We start from the raw sequence: 18,665 nt of genomic DNA on the forward strand, positions 1-18,665 counted from the left end.
GTGCAGATCCCCTCCCTCTCTTAAGAAACAGTCTGGTGAAAAATGGAGGAGAGGCACAGCCAAGTGCTGGAGGATGTGTCTTCCCGGGCTTTGTGGCCCCTGCTGCACGGTCTTGGAAGTGCCTGGCGACTGAGCTAACAGCACGGTTGTCCTTCCTCAAGCAAGAGTCAAGGTACTCTTGAGTGATGGAAACTGGGGATGATATAGTGAGGTCAAGACTTGTGCAGGAACCCTTGTCTCCAAGGAAAAGTTTAATCTAGTCCAGAATCAAATGAAACCTAGAAGACCCTTTTTTTTAAACCCTGGTGTCCTAAGCATAAAAAAGGAAATAGAAAAGAACACAGACCACTCTATTTTAATATATTTAAGTAGCATAAATCATAATGGTTTGTATGCTACACTGTACATTATATACTATTACTTTCCAAAGAAAATTAACTTCTTATAGGATTTTCTGAAATGGTTTCTCCATACAGCTAAGAGCTCGACCCTTTGGCCATCGCCACCACACATGGAGTACATCGATGAGGTGCCACGTCCTCCCGTTGTGCCTGTTCCTGCTGCCACCGAGGGAGGAGCCTCTCAGAGACCTCTCATGGCCACTTTCACCTCCCGCACCGGGACGAGGCTCTGCAGGTAGATGTGTGCGATGAGTGCAGCTCCTGTGCTTCCCTGCCCCACGCCCGCTGCCCTCTACGAGGACTTGCGCTTCTTCATGGCTTCCGCCTTGACGGCCAGGCTCTTGGCACAGATGGTCAGGACCACAATGAGAACGCCCACCACAAACGTCACCAGGGGCCAGAGGAAGCAATGCAGGAGGACAATCTCATCATGCGTGCGATGCAGGAGCACATCATCCGGTCTGCAAGGCAGTGGAGACAGGAAAGAAAGAGTGGTCACTGCCTTGGCATGGATAACTCTGCAACCCGGAGCCCAACCTGCTCTCCAGCCCAAAGGGAGTAGTCAACATTGACTCTGACTATACACACTGCATGTGAGAGTCAAATCCGTTACAAAAAGGTCTGAGGTCTGGAATAAGTGACTGGTGCGAATTTGCATATTATTTATAATGTAATTTACATGTTGGGAAACGTCCAAAGTGTAGCCATCCCTTACGCCATTATTTCCTCCATTCCAAGTGGTTTAACACATTCCATTTTCTCACTCATCCTTCAGTGTCTCTGGTCAAAGTGGCTTGAATCCATCTAAAAATTATATGCATGGACTGGCATTCTCAAACCCAAACCAGATCTCGGCACTTGGGTGGGACCCAAATGATCTTAATTCACCAAAAAAGTCAGTTCCAGTCTCTGTTTGAATTTAGTCAGAGAGACCTACGGGGTAGCCTTCAGAGCCACTCGGCTTCCCTATGTGAAGGTTTCTATTAACGAACGGACAAGTGGATGGTTGGATTTAATGCATTTTTCCACGCTTCTGGGTGGCATTAGACATCATTTTAAACCACTGACCACTTTCTTGATAAATTTCGAAGTCTTAGCAACATATTTCTATCTTATCAATGTGGAATTTTCAATTCCAGCATCAGTCTCATTCAAGGGAAGTGAAGACGAGACACATTCCACAGGCCTTGATCTCTCATGTTTGGCCATGAGGGAGATCCTGGGAATTTAGCCTTCATCCAAGTGCTTCACATTTTGCAAGGTATTTCCATTTCATCCACAGGAAGGTTTGCTCTGTTATACTTGAGTAGCAGAGCTTCCTCCAGAAAGTAAAATAACGCAGAATCATTAGTCCAATTGCCTTCAAGGACATCGGCATCTGCAGCGCACAAGGCAGTGCATTTAGCCGAGAGACACACTCTTGAAGTACTCTCACTAACCAGCCCTCACGATTCCAGACCTGTTTTCCCAGAGAACTGACAAAGAATGTGCGGTGTTTCTCTTCTACCTATCACGCAGCCATCACGTGGCATTAACAAAAACAGTTTTGCAGATTGGCTTTGAAATTACATAATCCTTGCCCTTTTCTTGTGCATAATATCATTTCAAATTTTGCACATAAAGTGAGATTTTTATTGACATTTTATTTCATATCATTTCAATTAAAATTTGTACTAAATGAATGCAGAGTCACTGTAACAATTAAGCTAAAAGCATTCCAGCTGGCAGAAGTTACTCCTTTTTCTGAATTCCTGTAACAATACATTGTCTTCAAGACTTGTGCTGCCATTAATTTGTGACACATATTAATGTACACGTCCTTTTTTCCTGTAAGGTCCTTGACTTTGTCATTGCTATTATTCTATACACAGATGTCGCTAAATAACCGCTCGCCACTGATGAAGGGGAAGCTGCCCATGTTGCAGCCTTATCATCCACGCAAAATTCAAGAAACTTCAAGCCTTGACTGTAGAAAGGTAGAGGCCTGGGTCCAAAACTAGTCAGGGCACAAGAAAGTCAGCGTCATATTTTACAGTCTTTGAAATCTCAGACCCTAGCACTGACACGATTCTCTGCCCAGCTACGAGCGCTCACAGCCGTCAGGCGCCTCTACCCAAGTGTGCAAGGAATGTAAATGCTCTCGGGATGATCTTCCCTCCTCCCTTCCTTCCCTCCTCCCTTCCTTCTTTCCTTCCTTTCTTCCTCCCTTCCTTCCCTCCTCCCTTCCTTCTTTCCTTCCCTCATTCCTTCCTTCTTTCCTTCCATCCTTCCTCCCTTCCTTCCTTCTTTCCTCCCTTCCCTCCTTTCCCTCCTACCCTCCTTCTTTCCTTCCTTCCTTCCCTCCTTCTCCCCTTCTGTCCCTCCTTCTTTCTCTCCTTCCTTCCTTCCTTCCATTCCCTCCTTCCCTCCTTCCTTACTTTCCCTTCTCCTCCCCTTCTCTCTCCCTCCTCTCTCCCACTCCTTTCTGGGACTGTTCTACTCCTCCAGAATCTATTCATACAAAGATGAACTAGACTCTTCATCAAAGGCTGAGGGTGCACAATAACGTGAATGTACTTAATTCCACAGAACTGTGCACTTATACATGGTTAAAGTGGTTGGGGGGGTATGTGGGTGGGGGAACTTGTATTTTTAACATTATTTTAATTAATTTGCATGTAATTTCCATAAGTGATGTATTTTGCAGCTAATTTTCTAGTAAAATGCCTCAGTGAATATCCTCTTTGTGTTCCTTCTCCTGTCACCATTGTTGATGTTGAATTCTTCACCACAATATTGTACAATTGAGCCGGGAACACAGCCACAGATGAAGATGGTTGGAAATATTATACGTATTTCCTGAAACACATTTTGAAGAACACTTACTAAAAAAGAATGTGAGTAAAAAGGAAAGAAATAATAACTAGAAAATGCTGGATCCAGGTATTTGTTTTATTTAGAAACTTCTTGGAGTTGCGCCCCCATAAGAGCCCTTGAGGCAAAGCTTTATTTTAATATTTCAAACAACAAAACATCACTCACTTGAGTCAGCGATGTTGGATTTGTAATCACTTTAAAATCCTGCCTTGAGACAGAAATATTAGATAAAAACGTTCACGTTTCTTTGAAAATAATGTCTGTCTGTTTCTGTTTCACACAATTCTAAGACGCCCCACAGTCTCCCTCAGTGGGAAAGAGGGGGAGCAGGGTCTGCCCTGTGGCATAACGATGACTTTGAGCTGAAGGCCACTGAGAAGAAGCAGATACAAGAAAAGCTCTCTGCCCTTCCTCCTATCTGCCTAAAAGCGGGACATAAATTTGTAAAGGTGTGTCCCCCACTTCCAGGAAGGATGGAAGTTAATCACGGAGACAACTTTGGACCCTCATCAGCCCAGAGTCAGCACCAGAGGAATTTACACAACAAGCTTCACCGACCAGCTCTTATCTTCCATTAGTTCCCATATATTTACCTTCCCACAACATGCGGCCCTAGAAACTCCAAGTCCTTTTCCTTTGTCTTGTCATTTCTCTAAAACTTTATTGCCTTTTTTTAAGATGCTGCATATGCCCAAGTTCTAACCACCTCTTTGAGTTACTCATCCCTGTGTGGTCCCACGTGTGTGCACGATGCACGTGTTGTGAACTTCTCTGTTCTTCTCTTGTTCATCTGACTTTTGTCAGTCAGGGCCCAGCCAATGAACCTAAGCCAGGCAAAGGGAAAACAGTTTTCCTCCCTACAGGAAACACTTACTTCTCTGCACAGTGATGCTTAAGTTCATCATCCAGTTACAGGATTTTTGAAGTTATCTCTAAATTGATCCTTGTGACATAATTAATGTCTGGCTCATTCAAACTGGGTCTTCAGGACCTTAACTGAAGGCCCTCCCCTGCCTCAGTTTCCTCCAATTTTATCAGGCAGCTTTCAGATGGGTTAGCAAAAATTATTTGCAAAGAGGTTTGGGCTTAGAATTCAGTTTTCCATAATTCCATAGTGGTGGGACTAAAGAGAAACTTTAAAAAAAAAAATCACTCTTTTTGGCATTTGGGGACCTGGATAAATGGCCTGAGGAGATCTGAATATAATGTAGTAAAATCAGGATGGTGTGGAGGGTGCAGACAATAAGCAAAAAGAGGATGATTACTCTGTATCTGAAGACTCAAAAAAGTAAGCCAGGGATTTCTTGTGGGGTATGCAGAAACACTAATGGAAAGTGCTTTTAAACCCTGAAGGGGGCGGGTACTAACGTCCTAAAACAAGAGGAGGTCTGTGGGCGCCCTGGGAAGAGGTTTCCTGGGGGGTTGGTCCTGCCCTGCGTCCAGTTCTGGAAGTCTGTTGTGAAAGGAAGAGCTTGTATTCAGTGCTTTCTACCCTTGGGTGCTCTGGAGGACACTGAATCTCACTTGATCCTTAAAATAACCCTGGGCTGGAAGAATTTTTAATTGTCATTTTACAATCAAAGAAACGGCAGCAAAGAGAGATTAGTTTGCCTAAGATTACACAACCTAACATAATGACACAGTGGTTTGAAACCATCTCTGTATGAGTTTTAAACTTGCACTATTTACCCCTCAGCTAGCTTTTCTCAGATTTGAGTCACTTCTGGTGTTTGTTGAAATGCACCCTCCTAGGTTTAAACCCTGGTTGACTATGTTGGAATCTGAGGTTGTGGGGTTCAGACATCTGCATTTTTGAGATGCTCCTGGGTGATGCTAATACATAATAAAGTTTAAGAAGCACTGTGTAAAGTTCTAATAGTTAACAAACAAACAAAAAATTGGTATGAAACACGAAGCTACTTAGCTGGCTGTTTCTGAAACTGCCTGATCGAGTCTCATGTCCAGGCCCTTCCCATGGGCTCCACATACTTCTGTGCAGAATGAGCACTGCACAAAGGTGCCCTGAGATGAGACAGGAGGAGACAGGCGGGGGGGGGGGGGCCGGAAATCGGGGGAGGTTGGGGGAGGAACCCAGACCCTGACGCTAGGTTCACGCAGGGGGGCCCTTTGCTGTAAGTGGGAAAAGGCTCCCATAGGCTGGCAGCAGATCTAGTTACACCAGATAAAGAGACAAAAAGCTGGTGTACAGCACCCCAAATATAAAAAATCTATTCCCTTTGACTTTGTCTCAGCAAATGAGATTACTTCCACCACACATGCCTTCTCTGTTGGTTAACAGGGAGGGAAAATGGTGACCTCTAACTTCAATGGGCTGGAAAATTTCTTGTACTTTTCTTAACCAGTCCATGTAAAAATCTGAACTGCATTACAATTTACTAGCATCACATGATGGCAAGTGAATCAATCAAGAGACAAGATGATCTACTTCCAAGGGCTTTCTCCATGAGATCCCAAGGGAAACAGAAATCTCTAGATTTAGTACCACGAGTACTTCTAGCTTATCTGAGCAGAGAAGTTTCCTTTTCACGCAGGCTGCTAGAAAGTCAAAATTTAGGCCCATCTCTAGCAAGACTCTGTGACTTTTTTGTGCCAACCAGACCCCTCATGCTTTGTCTTTTCTTCACATGTTTCTAATTTATTTTATAATTTTATTTATTTTTTTATCTTTTCCCCCAAAGCCCCAGTAGATAGTTGTATGTCATAGCTGCACATCCTTCTAGTTGCTGTATGTGGGACATTGCCTCAGCATGGCCGGAGAAGCAGTGCGTTGGTGCGTGCCTGGGATCCGAACCCAGGCCACCAGCGGTGGAGCGCGCTCACTTAACCGCTAAGCCACAGGGCCGGCCCCTTAATTTATTTTATGTTGTTAAATTCCATCAATCTTTAGAGCACTCACTAAATCCTTCTGAGAACAGGTGTATATCAATTGTCTGAGAACGGGTGTATATCAATTATCAATTACATACAAGGTAGACAATAAACCTGGGAAACTTTTTTAGTTGTCAAGATTTACCCATATTTCTATGAGAAATAATATACTACATCATTACAGGAATTTGCACTTAACATATTTTGATGAAATCTTACTTCAAAGTCTACAAAGTCTTCATCATTATCACAATCATAAAATAATTCTGCAGGCGTAACATCAGTCCAATATGTCAGGCCTCTGGTAGAGCAGCATAGCCAACTGACGTAGAAAATGTAATGATTTCATCCTCCAAACCTTTTGAAGAGATACTATCTATTCCTGCTCTAAACCTCTTTATTATTTATAACATGACCTACTTTTCAAAAGAATCTGAAATAGATAACAATAAAAACAACAGACTTAAGTATAATAAAGTCCTTAAACTGACAGAAAAGAGCAACTGCAATGTAATTAGGATGGAAAAAAATAGAAACCCCAGGCTAAGAAAGTTCCTGCCTTAAACGTACGTGGAACTTACCTCTGAGCGTCCCAGCACCCAAGGAAAGAAAGAACAGAGATGAGTTACACAGCTGCCATTATATTAAGAAGAAGAAGAAGAAGGTCAATTCATCAGAACAAACTTTTTGCTAGGACTAAACTTGATAAATTAGGTTGTGTGTATTTTTACATAAAGTAATCTGTGTAACACATTTAAAAGGCCCTTAGTTGGGGCCGGCCCCGTGGCTTAGTGGTTGAGTGCGCGCGCTCCGCTACTGGCAGCCCGGGTTCGGATCCCGGGCATGCACCAACGCACCGCTTCTCCGGCCATGCTGAGGCCGCATCCCACATACAGCAACTAGAAGGATGTGCAGCTATGACATACAACTATCTACTGGGGCTTTGGGGAAAAAAAAAAGGGAGGAGGATTGGCAATAGATGTTAGCTCAGAGCCGGTCTTCCTCAGCAAAAAGAGGAAGATTAGCACGGATGTTAGCTCAGGGCTGATCTTCCTCAAAAGAAAAAAAAAAAAGGCCCTTAGCAGCAGTTTTACAAAGCTGGCTGATGAAATCATTTGAGGAGTTTTTACAACACCAATTCCAAGTTCTCGGATCTACTGAATCACATAGGTATTAAACAGCTTTCTAGGCGATGCTGGTAATTACTCATATCTGGGAATAACTGACAATGCTTTTTAAATATCAAATGCATCAGCCTGGTTTTTGACAACAACTGAAGAGCAAATCCTTCAAGTCTGAAATCACTGAGGAGCACGCTACGTTACTGGTTGAAAGGAGCGTCTTTTGTCAGGTTAGACTCCTGACATGGCAGTGACAAATGATATTTCATAACAAAAACCAAAGCACCTGCCACATATGCATTCCCGGATAACTCTGTCTACCTGGAGCTGGGACTCAGCCAGCCTGTGACAGTCTTCTATAAAAGTCTCAGATGTAGAGGGCCAGCCTGGTGGTGCAGCGGTTAAGTGCACACGCTCTGCTTCAGTGGCCAGGGGTTCGCAGGTTTGTATCCCAGGTGCGCATCGACGTACTGCTTGTCAAGCCATGCTGTGGCGGTGTCCCATATAAAGTAGAGGAAGATGGCATAGATGTTAGCCCAGGGCCAATCTTCCTCAGCAAAAGAGGAAGATTGGCATTGGATGTTAGCTCCGGGCTACTCTTCCTCACACACACACACACACACACACACACACACAAGTCTCAAATGTATAAACAAATACTCAGTTGAAATGCCACAGGTGAGAGGCGACCACGTCACAGAAGATTTTCAGGCAGGAGTCGCTGATCATCGGTATCTAATCTAGAAAAGCTTGATGCAGGCATTCTCAAACGTTTTGATTTTTAGCAAGACTCTATGCTACGGGCTTTCTAGGAGAGTGAATGAAAACGCACCCCATGAAAATACTGACTTCATCTATTGATTAATGATTTTTAAAAGATTTCAAAAGATTTGTTTCTACCAAAAAGTGTTGAAGATTGGCTGATAAAAACATTGAATTTGGTTTTGGCACAATTGCGCTGTGCTTATTGAGAGTAATTAGTCAATGTGTTCAGTTGCTGTGTGAAGCAATCATGAGACCCTGCCAAGAGAAGAGAAAAGTGTGCTCATCCTCTTACATGACCACAGGACAGCACTTGAACAGCTAATCCAGAAGCTGTATCAAGTTGTGTCATAAACTACAGTAGGAGCACAGGGACCAGAGACAGAGACCCTTCGCAGTATTCTTCACAGTGATTTGCTCTGTCCTGAGCAGCAATGACGTTGTGGTAAGGGCTTTTAAAAGCTTGGGAGGTTTTATATCAACACCATGGCTTTCCTCCACAGGTGGTTCTGTCTCTGGATGAAAGGCTGATTACAGATCTATAAATGTCATAAACATCCTTACATTTTCTTAACTATGTCTCCAATTAGGGGAACTTAGAGTCATCATGTTTAACTGTATAAGAGTTGTTCCTGGGCCAGCCCCGTGGCTTAGCGGTTAAGTGCACGTGCTCCGCTGCTGGCGGCCCGGGTTCAGATCCCGGGTGTGCACCAACGCACCACTTCTCCGGCTATGCTGAGGCCGCGTCCCACATACAGCAACTAGAAGGATGTGCAGCTATGACATACAACTATCTACTGGCGCTTTGGGGGAAAAAAATAAATAAATAAAAAATTTAAAAAAAAAAAGGGTTGTTCCTCAAGCTTGCCTATTCTTCACAGAGGAAATTAAAACAAGCCCCAAACCTGTAGTTTCTGGAGAGATAAGTTGGCATTCAGCTTTGGAGGATATACAGCAAACTGGCAGCTGTGTTATTTTGGAGCAATAAAGAGTTGAATTAATGATAAATAGGAGAGGCTATACTGGTCCACCCTGGTGGAAAGTCCTAAGCGGCTTTGCAGAGCAAGACAGTATCTCAGAACATGAACTTCAGTTAGACAAACCTGGGCTTGAATACGGGCTTCACACTCTGCTAACTCATGATCTTAAGAAAAATACTTAATCCCTCTGAGTCTTAACTTTTTCATCTGTAAAATGGGAATAATAATATCTACCTCAGTAGACAGGTAGGTTGTCCTGAGGAGTAAACGAGACGACGTAGGGAGGTGCTTCGGGAGATGGCCGCCTAATGGTGAGCGTTCAACATTCAACAAGGGGTGGTGATGACAGTGAGTACCATTTCAGACTCGGGGCTCACGACTCGGAAAATGATTTTAAAATGTTGGCAGTGACGTATCTTCCCCAAATGTCTTCTTCAGTCTAAGACAATCAGGCTGAAGTCACAGGAAATCCTTTGATCAAATTAAAATTCCTTTTGGCACCTATGTCTTCACTCTCCCTCGACCTCCTCTGCCCCTGTAGTCGGCATCCGTCCCACACAGGGGGCTCAACAGTAGCAATGTTAAGAAACAGAAGAGGTTTAACAAGCAAATGACTACTTTCAATGCCAATATATGCAGCTTAGATAGAGATAAGAAAAAATTCAATTCAATAACACTAGTCCCTTGATTGGGAAACAGAAGTTTCCCCCTAAATGATCCCGCAAGCCACCATTTAACAACATTACATTATTATGGAGGTTGGGCTGAGCAAACGTTTTCCTACTGATTACGATGGTTGTCCACACAGATGCAGCCCCCACAAGTCGTTGCCTCAACCCAGGTCTTCTAACGCAGAGGCCTGGGGAAGTCTCTGCAGCCCTGTGCTCCGAGTAACAGACTTCTTTCAAGGTTTTATTCCCATTGTGTGGAAATTATTTCTTATACATCTGTCTGTTTTCCCAACCCTGAGGTCAGGGACCTAGTAGGAATAATTGTTGCCTGAGAAAATGTCTCCCAAGTTCAGAGAAAAAAATGGGTTACTGTGAAGACTTGCAAACCAGGAGGATGCTGATGACTGTTGTCTTAAAAAAGCAAATCAATGAATCCATTTTATCCGAGAGTCAGCTTGGTATAAAAAGGTTTTATTAATTATAAATCTTTTGTTGTTCTTCCAGGAAAAGAAGGGAGAGAGAATTTTTTAACTATCTAGATATTCTCTAAGATCAGACCCAAGAGGCTGCATTAGATTTACGTTAAACCCCTCACTCTTCTGCCACCTCTGCACGCTGCCCCGGGAGCGACTGTGAGCTGGAGAGCACAACTTCCAGCTCGCTGAGCTCATCAAGGATCTGAAGGATTTTGTAAACTAGATGGTGGTTTTGGTCCAGCAGTTCTTGTGAGCTTTTCTTAAGAAAAGTATTACAGTTCTTCAGGGTCATGTGGTCTGTGCTGTCTCTGAGTTACCAGGTAAGTTATCTATTTCACATCGGGCTGTGTTTTCTGGAAAAATGCTTAAATTTAAGGTTCAAGCAGAAATGAACTGGAGAAAAGAGACATCTACATTCTTCTATTTGAGATATAGATTATTCTCCTAATAGTTCTCACCTTGTGTACGTACTTTGTAGTTCCAAATTGAAAGTGAAAATCCAATACCATTTTAAATCAGTGTGGGAAAGATGAATTATTCAATAAATTGTGTTGGGACGATACTGGTCATTTGGAGAAAAAAAGCATTGGCTCCCCATCTTATTCTTTCCACCAAAAAAGAAAAAAGAAAATCCAGATGGATGAAAAACTTAATTATAAAAACAAACCATGAATGCTCTAGAAGAACACCTGAATTTTTAAAAATAACCTTGGAATGAGAAAAAAGTGTCTTTATAATTGGGTTTTTGGTACAAGTATGTCTCAAATATTCTAGTGGACTTATATCAAGAAATTATTCACTGTTTATCAGAAATTAAAATTTAACTGGTATCTTGTATTTTAATTTGTTAAATTTGGCAACCCTAATATCTAAGTAACACATGAAATGTAGAAATTATTAAGAAAAGATGGATGATGCAATTACAGAAATGTAAACATTTTTGTATAGCCAAAAAAAAAAAAAAATCCACAAAGACCCACAGGCAAAAGTAAAAACAAATAGCTGATATTTATATGAAAAGATGCTCAATTCCATTCACTAATGAAAGAAAAGCAAATTAAAAACAAGACACCATTTTTTACCTATCAAATTGGTAAAAATTAAGGATTGATAATACTCAGTTCTGGAGTGGATGTGGGGAAACAAGAACTTTTATGTAAGTTGGTACAACTGCTTTGAATGGTTGTTAGTATCTATTAAAATTTTAGGTGTGTGTAACTTTTGACTCAGCATTTATACTTTCATGAACTTACTCTTCAGATAGATTCCCATTAAAAGAAAGAAACAAAGGTAATGGGCAAATTTTCTCTCTGCAAGATTAAAAAAAATTAAAATAGGGGCATAATTTAGGATATTTCTTTCCTTAGGAATCTAAAACTCTCTATTCACTGTCATTTCTTCTACGTGAACACTTCACCTCAACAACTTGTTTTCAATTCTTCAGTTATCCTGCCAGTTTACGTAGATGGATTACTATTAGAGCTGCTGTGAATATATTTATTTCAAAACATTCTTCATACAGTAAATCACAGGAACCTGTTGTCCCACAGTCTTTGGAGTTGACCCCATACTATGGTCAAACATTTTCCACGAATGAGTTTTCCAAGAACCCTTCACCAAACTAAAGAGCAGTAATGATCTCACGGAGAGAGAAGAGAAGAGTCACCTAAGAAATGAACAAGGCTGGACCACGAGTTCTTCGAAGAGATGAGGTTTTAAGGGACATATAAAAAAAGATGGAAGGGAGGGTGTAGGATCAAAGATAAATAAGGAAGGACAAGAACCTACAAGAACACGGTCAGGAAGGCAGCACAGAGTAAGAGGAGGCTGATGAGAAATGCTGCCTCAGTGACGCTCCACCAAAAGAAGAGCCAGAACAAAAACGGACAGGCTCCCTACTTAGGACGAGGGACACGGTGTTAACAGAGAGGATCTACAACTACTCCTTGTCCCCCTCTTCTCCACAGAGGAACACTCTAGTCAGACGGAAATTATGGCCCAAACCAGGACACCAGGACAGCAAGAAGACAGTAAGAGATGGCACGTCTCAGAGATGTGCTTTGCTGGCTACAGGAGAACCCCAGGCAAGGGTGTTCCTAATTCTAAAACAGCAATGATTCTCCACCTTTCCTTTTCTCACTAAAGTGGAAAATTATTGCCCTATGAAGTGTTCATCTCATCATCGGTGCTTTCCCAATTCACTGAGGTCCCCAAATGTAGACTCACAGGTCTAACAGAGAGCTGTGGGCTCCCAGAAAGAACACGGGCTTTCGGCTCTCATAGGACAGGGGTGGGAGTTCTGACTCTCCACTGATTTGGGGCAGGTCACTTACCTCACCAACCCTCAGTGTCCTCATTTGTAAAATGGGGAATAGAACCCTCATTAGAAATGAGGGTATTTATGTGGATAGTCTTTTTCTACAAAACCATACCCAGCATAGATGGCCTCCATGAGACAATAAGAAATATAGATATTGGTCTCTGTCCCCAGTTCCTGACACAGAGCTCCTAAAACCCTTGTAATTTCCTAAGTGATAAGAGCACTGGGAGCATCTTTTATTCTACTGAGGCAACTGTGGGTGGGCTCCTGGATGGCTCCTGGATGGAGACTGGTCACCAGAAAGACTAAGCCATGATTAGAAGCTTGGAATTTTCAGCCCTCCCCCCACTTCTTGGAGAGGGGCTGGAAATGGAGTTAATGATTGATCATACCTATGTGAGGAAGCCTCCATAAAATGCCAATAGTACAGGGTTTGAGGAGCTTCCAGGTTGATGAACACATCCACACTGGTAGGGAGACGAACCCCAACTCCACAGGGCGTTTGGGACCCTCCCAGACCTCGCCTATGGATTTCTTCATCTGGCCGTTCATCTGTCTCCTTTATCATGACCAATAAATTGGTCAATTTAAGTAAATGTGTCCCTGAGTTCTGTGAGCTGCTCCAGCACATTGAACATAAGGAGGGGGTTGTGGGAACCTGCAATTTATAGCCAAGTCAGATAGAACTTGGGGGTAACCTGAGGACCTACTACTGGCATCTGAAGTTGGGGTGAGGGCACAGTCTTGTGGGACTGAGCCCTTAACCTGTGGGATGTGACATGATCTCCTAGATCGTGTCAGAATTGAGTTATAGTGCAGGACACCCCGCTGGTGCTGCTGAGAATTGCCTGGTGTGGGGCAAAAACTGCCACACCTTTGGTGACCAGAAGTGTCAGAAGTGAAATGTTTTGTGTGAGGAGTAAAGCAGACACACAGGAGGGAGACTGAACTGAGTTTTTCCATCACAGCCTCAAATCAAGTCCAAGTTTCCTAACTTGGAGAAATAAATTTGTCAACCCACAGAATGTAACAACACAGAACCAGAATCTTTGAAAATTTGTGGAATTTTCAAAGCTTAGAATTGAAGAAAAGCTCACACATTCATTGCAAAAGTCAACACCTAGAACTATTTACTACCTGTAGTTTTCTACTGCTGCTATAACACACTAAGTGGCTTAAAACACACACATCTATTCTCTTCTGGTTCTGGAGGTCAGAAGTCTGAAATCTGAGGCACTGGGATAAAATGAAGGTGTCGGCAGGGCTGTTCCTCCTGGAGGCTCCAGAGGAGAGTCTCTTTCCTTGCCTTTTCCAGCTTGTAGAAGTTTCCTACATTCCCTGGTTCATGAGCCCTTCTTGGCATCCCTCCAACCTCTTGCTTCCATTGTCACATCCACTACTCCTCGATCTCCCATCTCCCTCTTATGAAGGCCCTGGGATAACATTCGGGCCTAACCTTCCATCTCAGGATCCCTTACTAAATCTCATCTCCAAGGTCCCTGATACCATATAAGGTAACATAAATCCACGGGATTAGGATGTGGACATCTTTGGGGGCAACCACACTACCATGAACTGCTGTCCTATATTATACTCAATTCTTCACCAACACAAGCTTTCTATGCCTTTCCCCAATTAGTCATTCAGAATTAAATCATCAGTAGAAGCGTTTTAAAAAACTAGATAATAAACACTTTTCTATTATCCCCATCTGAGTTATAAAACATGCTTACTCTTTTCATTCTTTTTTCAACATTTGCCCTTTTATGACAAAGGCATTGATGTACAAAGCACACCTGCCCCAGGGCAGAACCTCCTCCTTCCCTCACCCACACCACCCTCCTACATCTGCTCTGCCCACCTAGACCCACGACTCCAAGGTTCCTCACCACATCGTTAACAGAACTCCGCACATTTTAATACGACACTCCATTGCAATCCTCCCTAAGGAATCGCCACCTTTTCTTCCATGGGATTCCCTTTTTGTCTCAGTGACACGTCTTCACTGTCTCCTTTCAACTTGAGTCCTTATCAATGTGTCCAAAGAGTCTCGATTCCTCTTTACTCAGATCTTGCATGAAACAACACGTCACTAGTAATCTCCACATTAATTTAACCGCAACCCTACGCTGCATCATAAGTTTGACCTTCCTGAACTTTTGCTCCATTAACTATCCTTCAAATGATTTTTTAAATTCTGAATTTAAAAACTGAGGTAGAATTTCCACACAGGGAAATTCAGAGGTAATAAGTGTATAGTTTGATCAGAACCTCACATCACTCTAATACTACTGATTTCTGATCCTTTTACTTCTACTTTATAAAAACAGTTTTACAATTTCTATCCAACCCATTCTACTATTTCAACACATGCATTCTTCCATACACTTATTTTCCTCATATTTGAAGATCAGTAACGTATCATTAAGTCAGATTTTAGCGCAAAGCGGGGAAGTTTAAGGGTGGGCCATTATGTTTCCACAGGAAGTGTCTCAGAACCCATTTTCTTTCTCAGCAATGCCTACTCCTGGAGAAAAATCCTCAGAAATGGAAATAACAGATGTTAATGCTGGAAATGCCCTTCTGTTTTTCAGTTCCTTATTGAGAGGAGCTAATTCTTAAACATCGAAGGTGAGTGTTGTAATCTCAGAATACGATGATATGAAAGGGACTTCCTAACAAGCCAGGGCTGCCAGGGACGAGAAACAGGGAATTACATCAGGACGTCCCAGCATTCCCCTCCCTGACAGAGACAGAACAACACGGCCCCCAATATCAGAGCAGAAAGAGAAGCTCTTCTTATAGAAAAGGCTGCAAACACCAGAGGATAATCATCGAGCAAAGTTATGATGTGCCTTTTTCTCAAAATCTTCAAAAACAGGGTAGAGGCTCCCTTTGAAATTACATGAGATGACATCCAAGGGCTTAAAGAGTTGACCTGGTGTCTTCTAGGTCCATCCAACGCCATGAGTCTGAGATCCTGGCGCTCACACCTGCTCCAGTGTTCCAGGAAGGAAGTCACAGGGTGCACCCAGCAGAGTAACTGCACACGTAGAAAGAGACTCTTTGGAAGGATCACTTAAAACCACATTTTATATCATTTCCCTAAGCTGAATCTTGTTCTCAGCCCTCACTCCAGGCAACAACGATGCCAAAAACCAGCAGGAGATATAATCACAGATCACACACTTGCAATGTGGGCGTGAGAAACCGTTTCCAGGGAGAAAATGACAAATACACCCATGTGCCCAAAATATGCCCCCGAGCAGGGACTCCACTGGTGTCTGTGAGGCTGGCAGGAGCTCCAAAATTTGGTTCTCAAGGAAATGAGGCAAGTAAGGAATCCCCCCCAAATGTCAACATATCTTCCTACCATCTGAACAACACTGGGCATGCCATGTGCAGCTGAAATGTGGCATTTAAAAGAGGTCGAGAAACATTTTCCCCATGACTTTCCATATAAAATCAAGATGGCAAGAGCTCCTTGGCGGCTAAAATTAAAGTACGGGCAGAGCCATGAGGTTCACTCACCCCGGTGGCTCAAATGCAAATACCCCACAAAGAGCAGTGATCTAGGCGGGTCCGCCCAACTCCTCAAAGCCTGGACCTTTTCCAGCTGTTCCCACACCTAGGAGAGCACCACACCGTGAGGCTGAGGTAAGCTGGAAGTGAGAGCACAGAAAATGTCAGCGGAATGAGAAGGGAATGAACATCCAGCGCCACAGTCTCAGTGCAGCACATCTTGGGGGGAGGGGGAGCAGGATCTCAGACTCATGGGAATTCTTTCAAAGCCACATATATTTGTTTGAAATTGTAAATACCGTAGATGTATTTGCATAAACAGTCATGTGTATTTGCTTGTGTTTTTGCTGATTCTGCCAACTATTTTCAGATAATTTCCAAGAGAAAGTGATCATGTTTAACTACTCTTTTTGTCATTACAAAATTTCTTTTCTTTTCTTCCTGCTTAGCTATTTTAAATTCTCTCTCTAGCCCGTCCAACCAACCCACGTGTGTGTCACGACCGTCACTGGTGGTTCCTGTTCCTTCAGCTCACCTGCCCGGGCTTCAGCGCTTCACCCTCCTCGAGAAGCTGCCAACACCGCGATCCTACACACGTCACAGTTCAGACCGAGCACGCGAGGAGGTGCTGCCACCACCAAGTGGAGGCAACACCAAATTAGCCCAAGCAGGTGAACAGAAGTCCTGTTTTTTCCAAACCTCTGAAAAAGATCCTGTAACTCCTTCCACAGTAATTCATGCCACAACTTAGTCTCAGGAAATCACCATTAATGTCTGATTCGGTTAGGTCCAATTCCCTGTAATTAGATCCTCAATGAAGAAAAATTAACCAGTCACATTTATTTTCTTTTACACATCTCTCCCATCAGCATGGCTCTATTGCTTTGGCAGCTCTGAAGAAAGGATCTGAAAAATGTATCCTGGGTGGAGAAAAGTGAATTGTATATCTTTTGGATTATTACGAAAGCTTGAAAGAAACAAGGCTACCTCCTATTATAATATTGTTATTCTAGAATGTTAAAAACCCAATTGTTAAAAATCCATTTCATTATAATGTATTATGCACCAAACAGTTATTTTTTTAATTAAACAATCAGCAGAGCATATATACTTTGCCGCTGCCTGTAGGAAGATAGAAACAGGCTAGTGCTTCCATCAAGGCTGGTAACGAATCCCTCCTCTCAACCCCTGAATCACGCAGTAAGGAGCACAGGAACAAGAGCTTCACTTTTGGGTTTGTTGTAGCCTGTGGAGCAGTGACTTCTCTCGGTGAAAGTGCATGGAACAGATATTGAAATGCTTCTGCACAGTGAAACTAGCTGAATTAATTGTGAAGTTCTTTTCCTGATAAGTTGCTTATAAATATATGTTTGGAGAACAAAAGCTTTATGGAGAAATATACACAACAATTAAAGTGAAGACTTATGGTACAATAATAGAATTTTTTAAACTTGAGTAATTAAAAAGACCCTATCGGTCAATCTTAAAGCTTCTCTTGAATGTGCCAGTAACTTAACTTTACCCTGGTAGCACGTGATATTCAAAATTCAAGAAAACACATGTAAATAGCCACCAGATTGTCGGACTAAACGTGATGAAGAGTTTGAAAATCACTAAAAACTGTAGGCATGGGTATTCCTAGGGAAATTTGTTTTCTTTTCCTCCGTCACGTCCCAGACGGGGGCCACCCCTTCAGCCGGGGTCTGGCACAGACAATGGCAGGGGGCTGAGCTGCGTGTGCCTCAGGACAGACGTGTCCTGTAGGCAGGAAATAGACTCTCGCTGTCATGAGCCACCGAGGTTTTCAGGTTGTCACCACAGCATACCCTGGCCTGAGCTGACCGAAACACACGGGGGCAGGCTGCATCCTACAGTTTCAGAGGAAACAGCATGATGGGCAGCATTAGTCCCCTCCTGATCTCAAGCACACACACAGTTCACAGACGCACGTCTGAGCACGGATGACCTTCCCGGTGCTCAGCTCTCCCGCTCCACTGTGAGCACTCGCAGAGCCCTGCACGTGCAGGCACTGGACGGCGCTGGCGTGGGCCCTCACCCGCCAGCTGTACACTCGAGGCGGGGGCACTGCGGCTCGTGTCTGTGCCCCTCACCTGCCCTGGAGCCTGTAAATGTGTGTTGTTTGCTTTGTTGAACTACGACTCAAAACGCAATGTAACACAAGAGCAGGAGCATGGACGTGGGCCTGGGGAGGTAAAGAGGACACATCCCTTGAGCAGACACAAAAGAAGAGGAGGAGTCTAGAGCCAGGACCCTTGGGAGCAGACAGCACGTGCAAAGGCCCTGGTCCTTGGGTCTGGCATTTCAGACTCTTTTGCCCCCAGTGGTCCATGTAAGGAACGTTACGGTAGCAAGCCCACTGATGAGAGTGAGTAGAGCCCCTCGTGTTACCCTGCCCCGCACGGGCTGGCATCCTGGTGAGGTCGGTGGCAACACAGCCGAGCTTAAGAGCACGGACGCTGGAGTGGAGAGCATGGGTGTGAATCCTGCTTCTGCCACTTGCCTGCTGTGTGATTCCGGCAAGTTCCTTAACCTCTCTATGCTTCGTCCCCTCACGTACAAAATGAGGATTATGAGAATAACCTCTTGTGGGGGTGTCGTGCAGATTCAATGAGGTTCGATGTATAAGCCACTTAAACAGTTTCTGGA

The 18,665-nt window shown here is 43.4% G+C and overlaps 1 protein-coding gene across 1 annotated transcript in view; it reads right to left on the minus strand.

The window, feature by feature from the left end:
* Positions 1 to 396: 396 nt before the first annotated feature.
* Positions 397 to 18,665, minus strand: part of KCNMB4 (potassium calcium-activated channel subfamily M regulatory beta subunit 4) — a 51,520-nt gene continuing 33,251 nt past the window's right edge. The window contains exon 3 of the mRNA XM_058557439.1: positions 397 to 862. Coding sequence (XP_058413422.1) covers positions 694 to 862 — 169 coding nt within the window. The 3' untranslated portion in view covers positions 397 to 693. The remainder of the gene's footprint in view (positions 863 to 18,665) is intronic.

Source organism: Diceros bicornis, chromosome 17 (assembly GCF_020826845.1).
Source record: "Diceros bicornis minor isolate mBicDic1 chromosome 17, mDicBic1.mat.cur, whole genome shotgun sequence".
Classification (NCBI taxonomy): domain Eukaryota; kingdom Metazoa; phylum Chordata; class Mammalia; order Perissodactyla; family Rhinocerotidae; genus Diceros; species Diceros bicornis.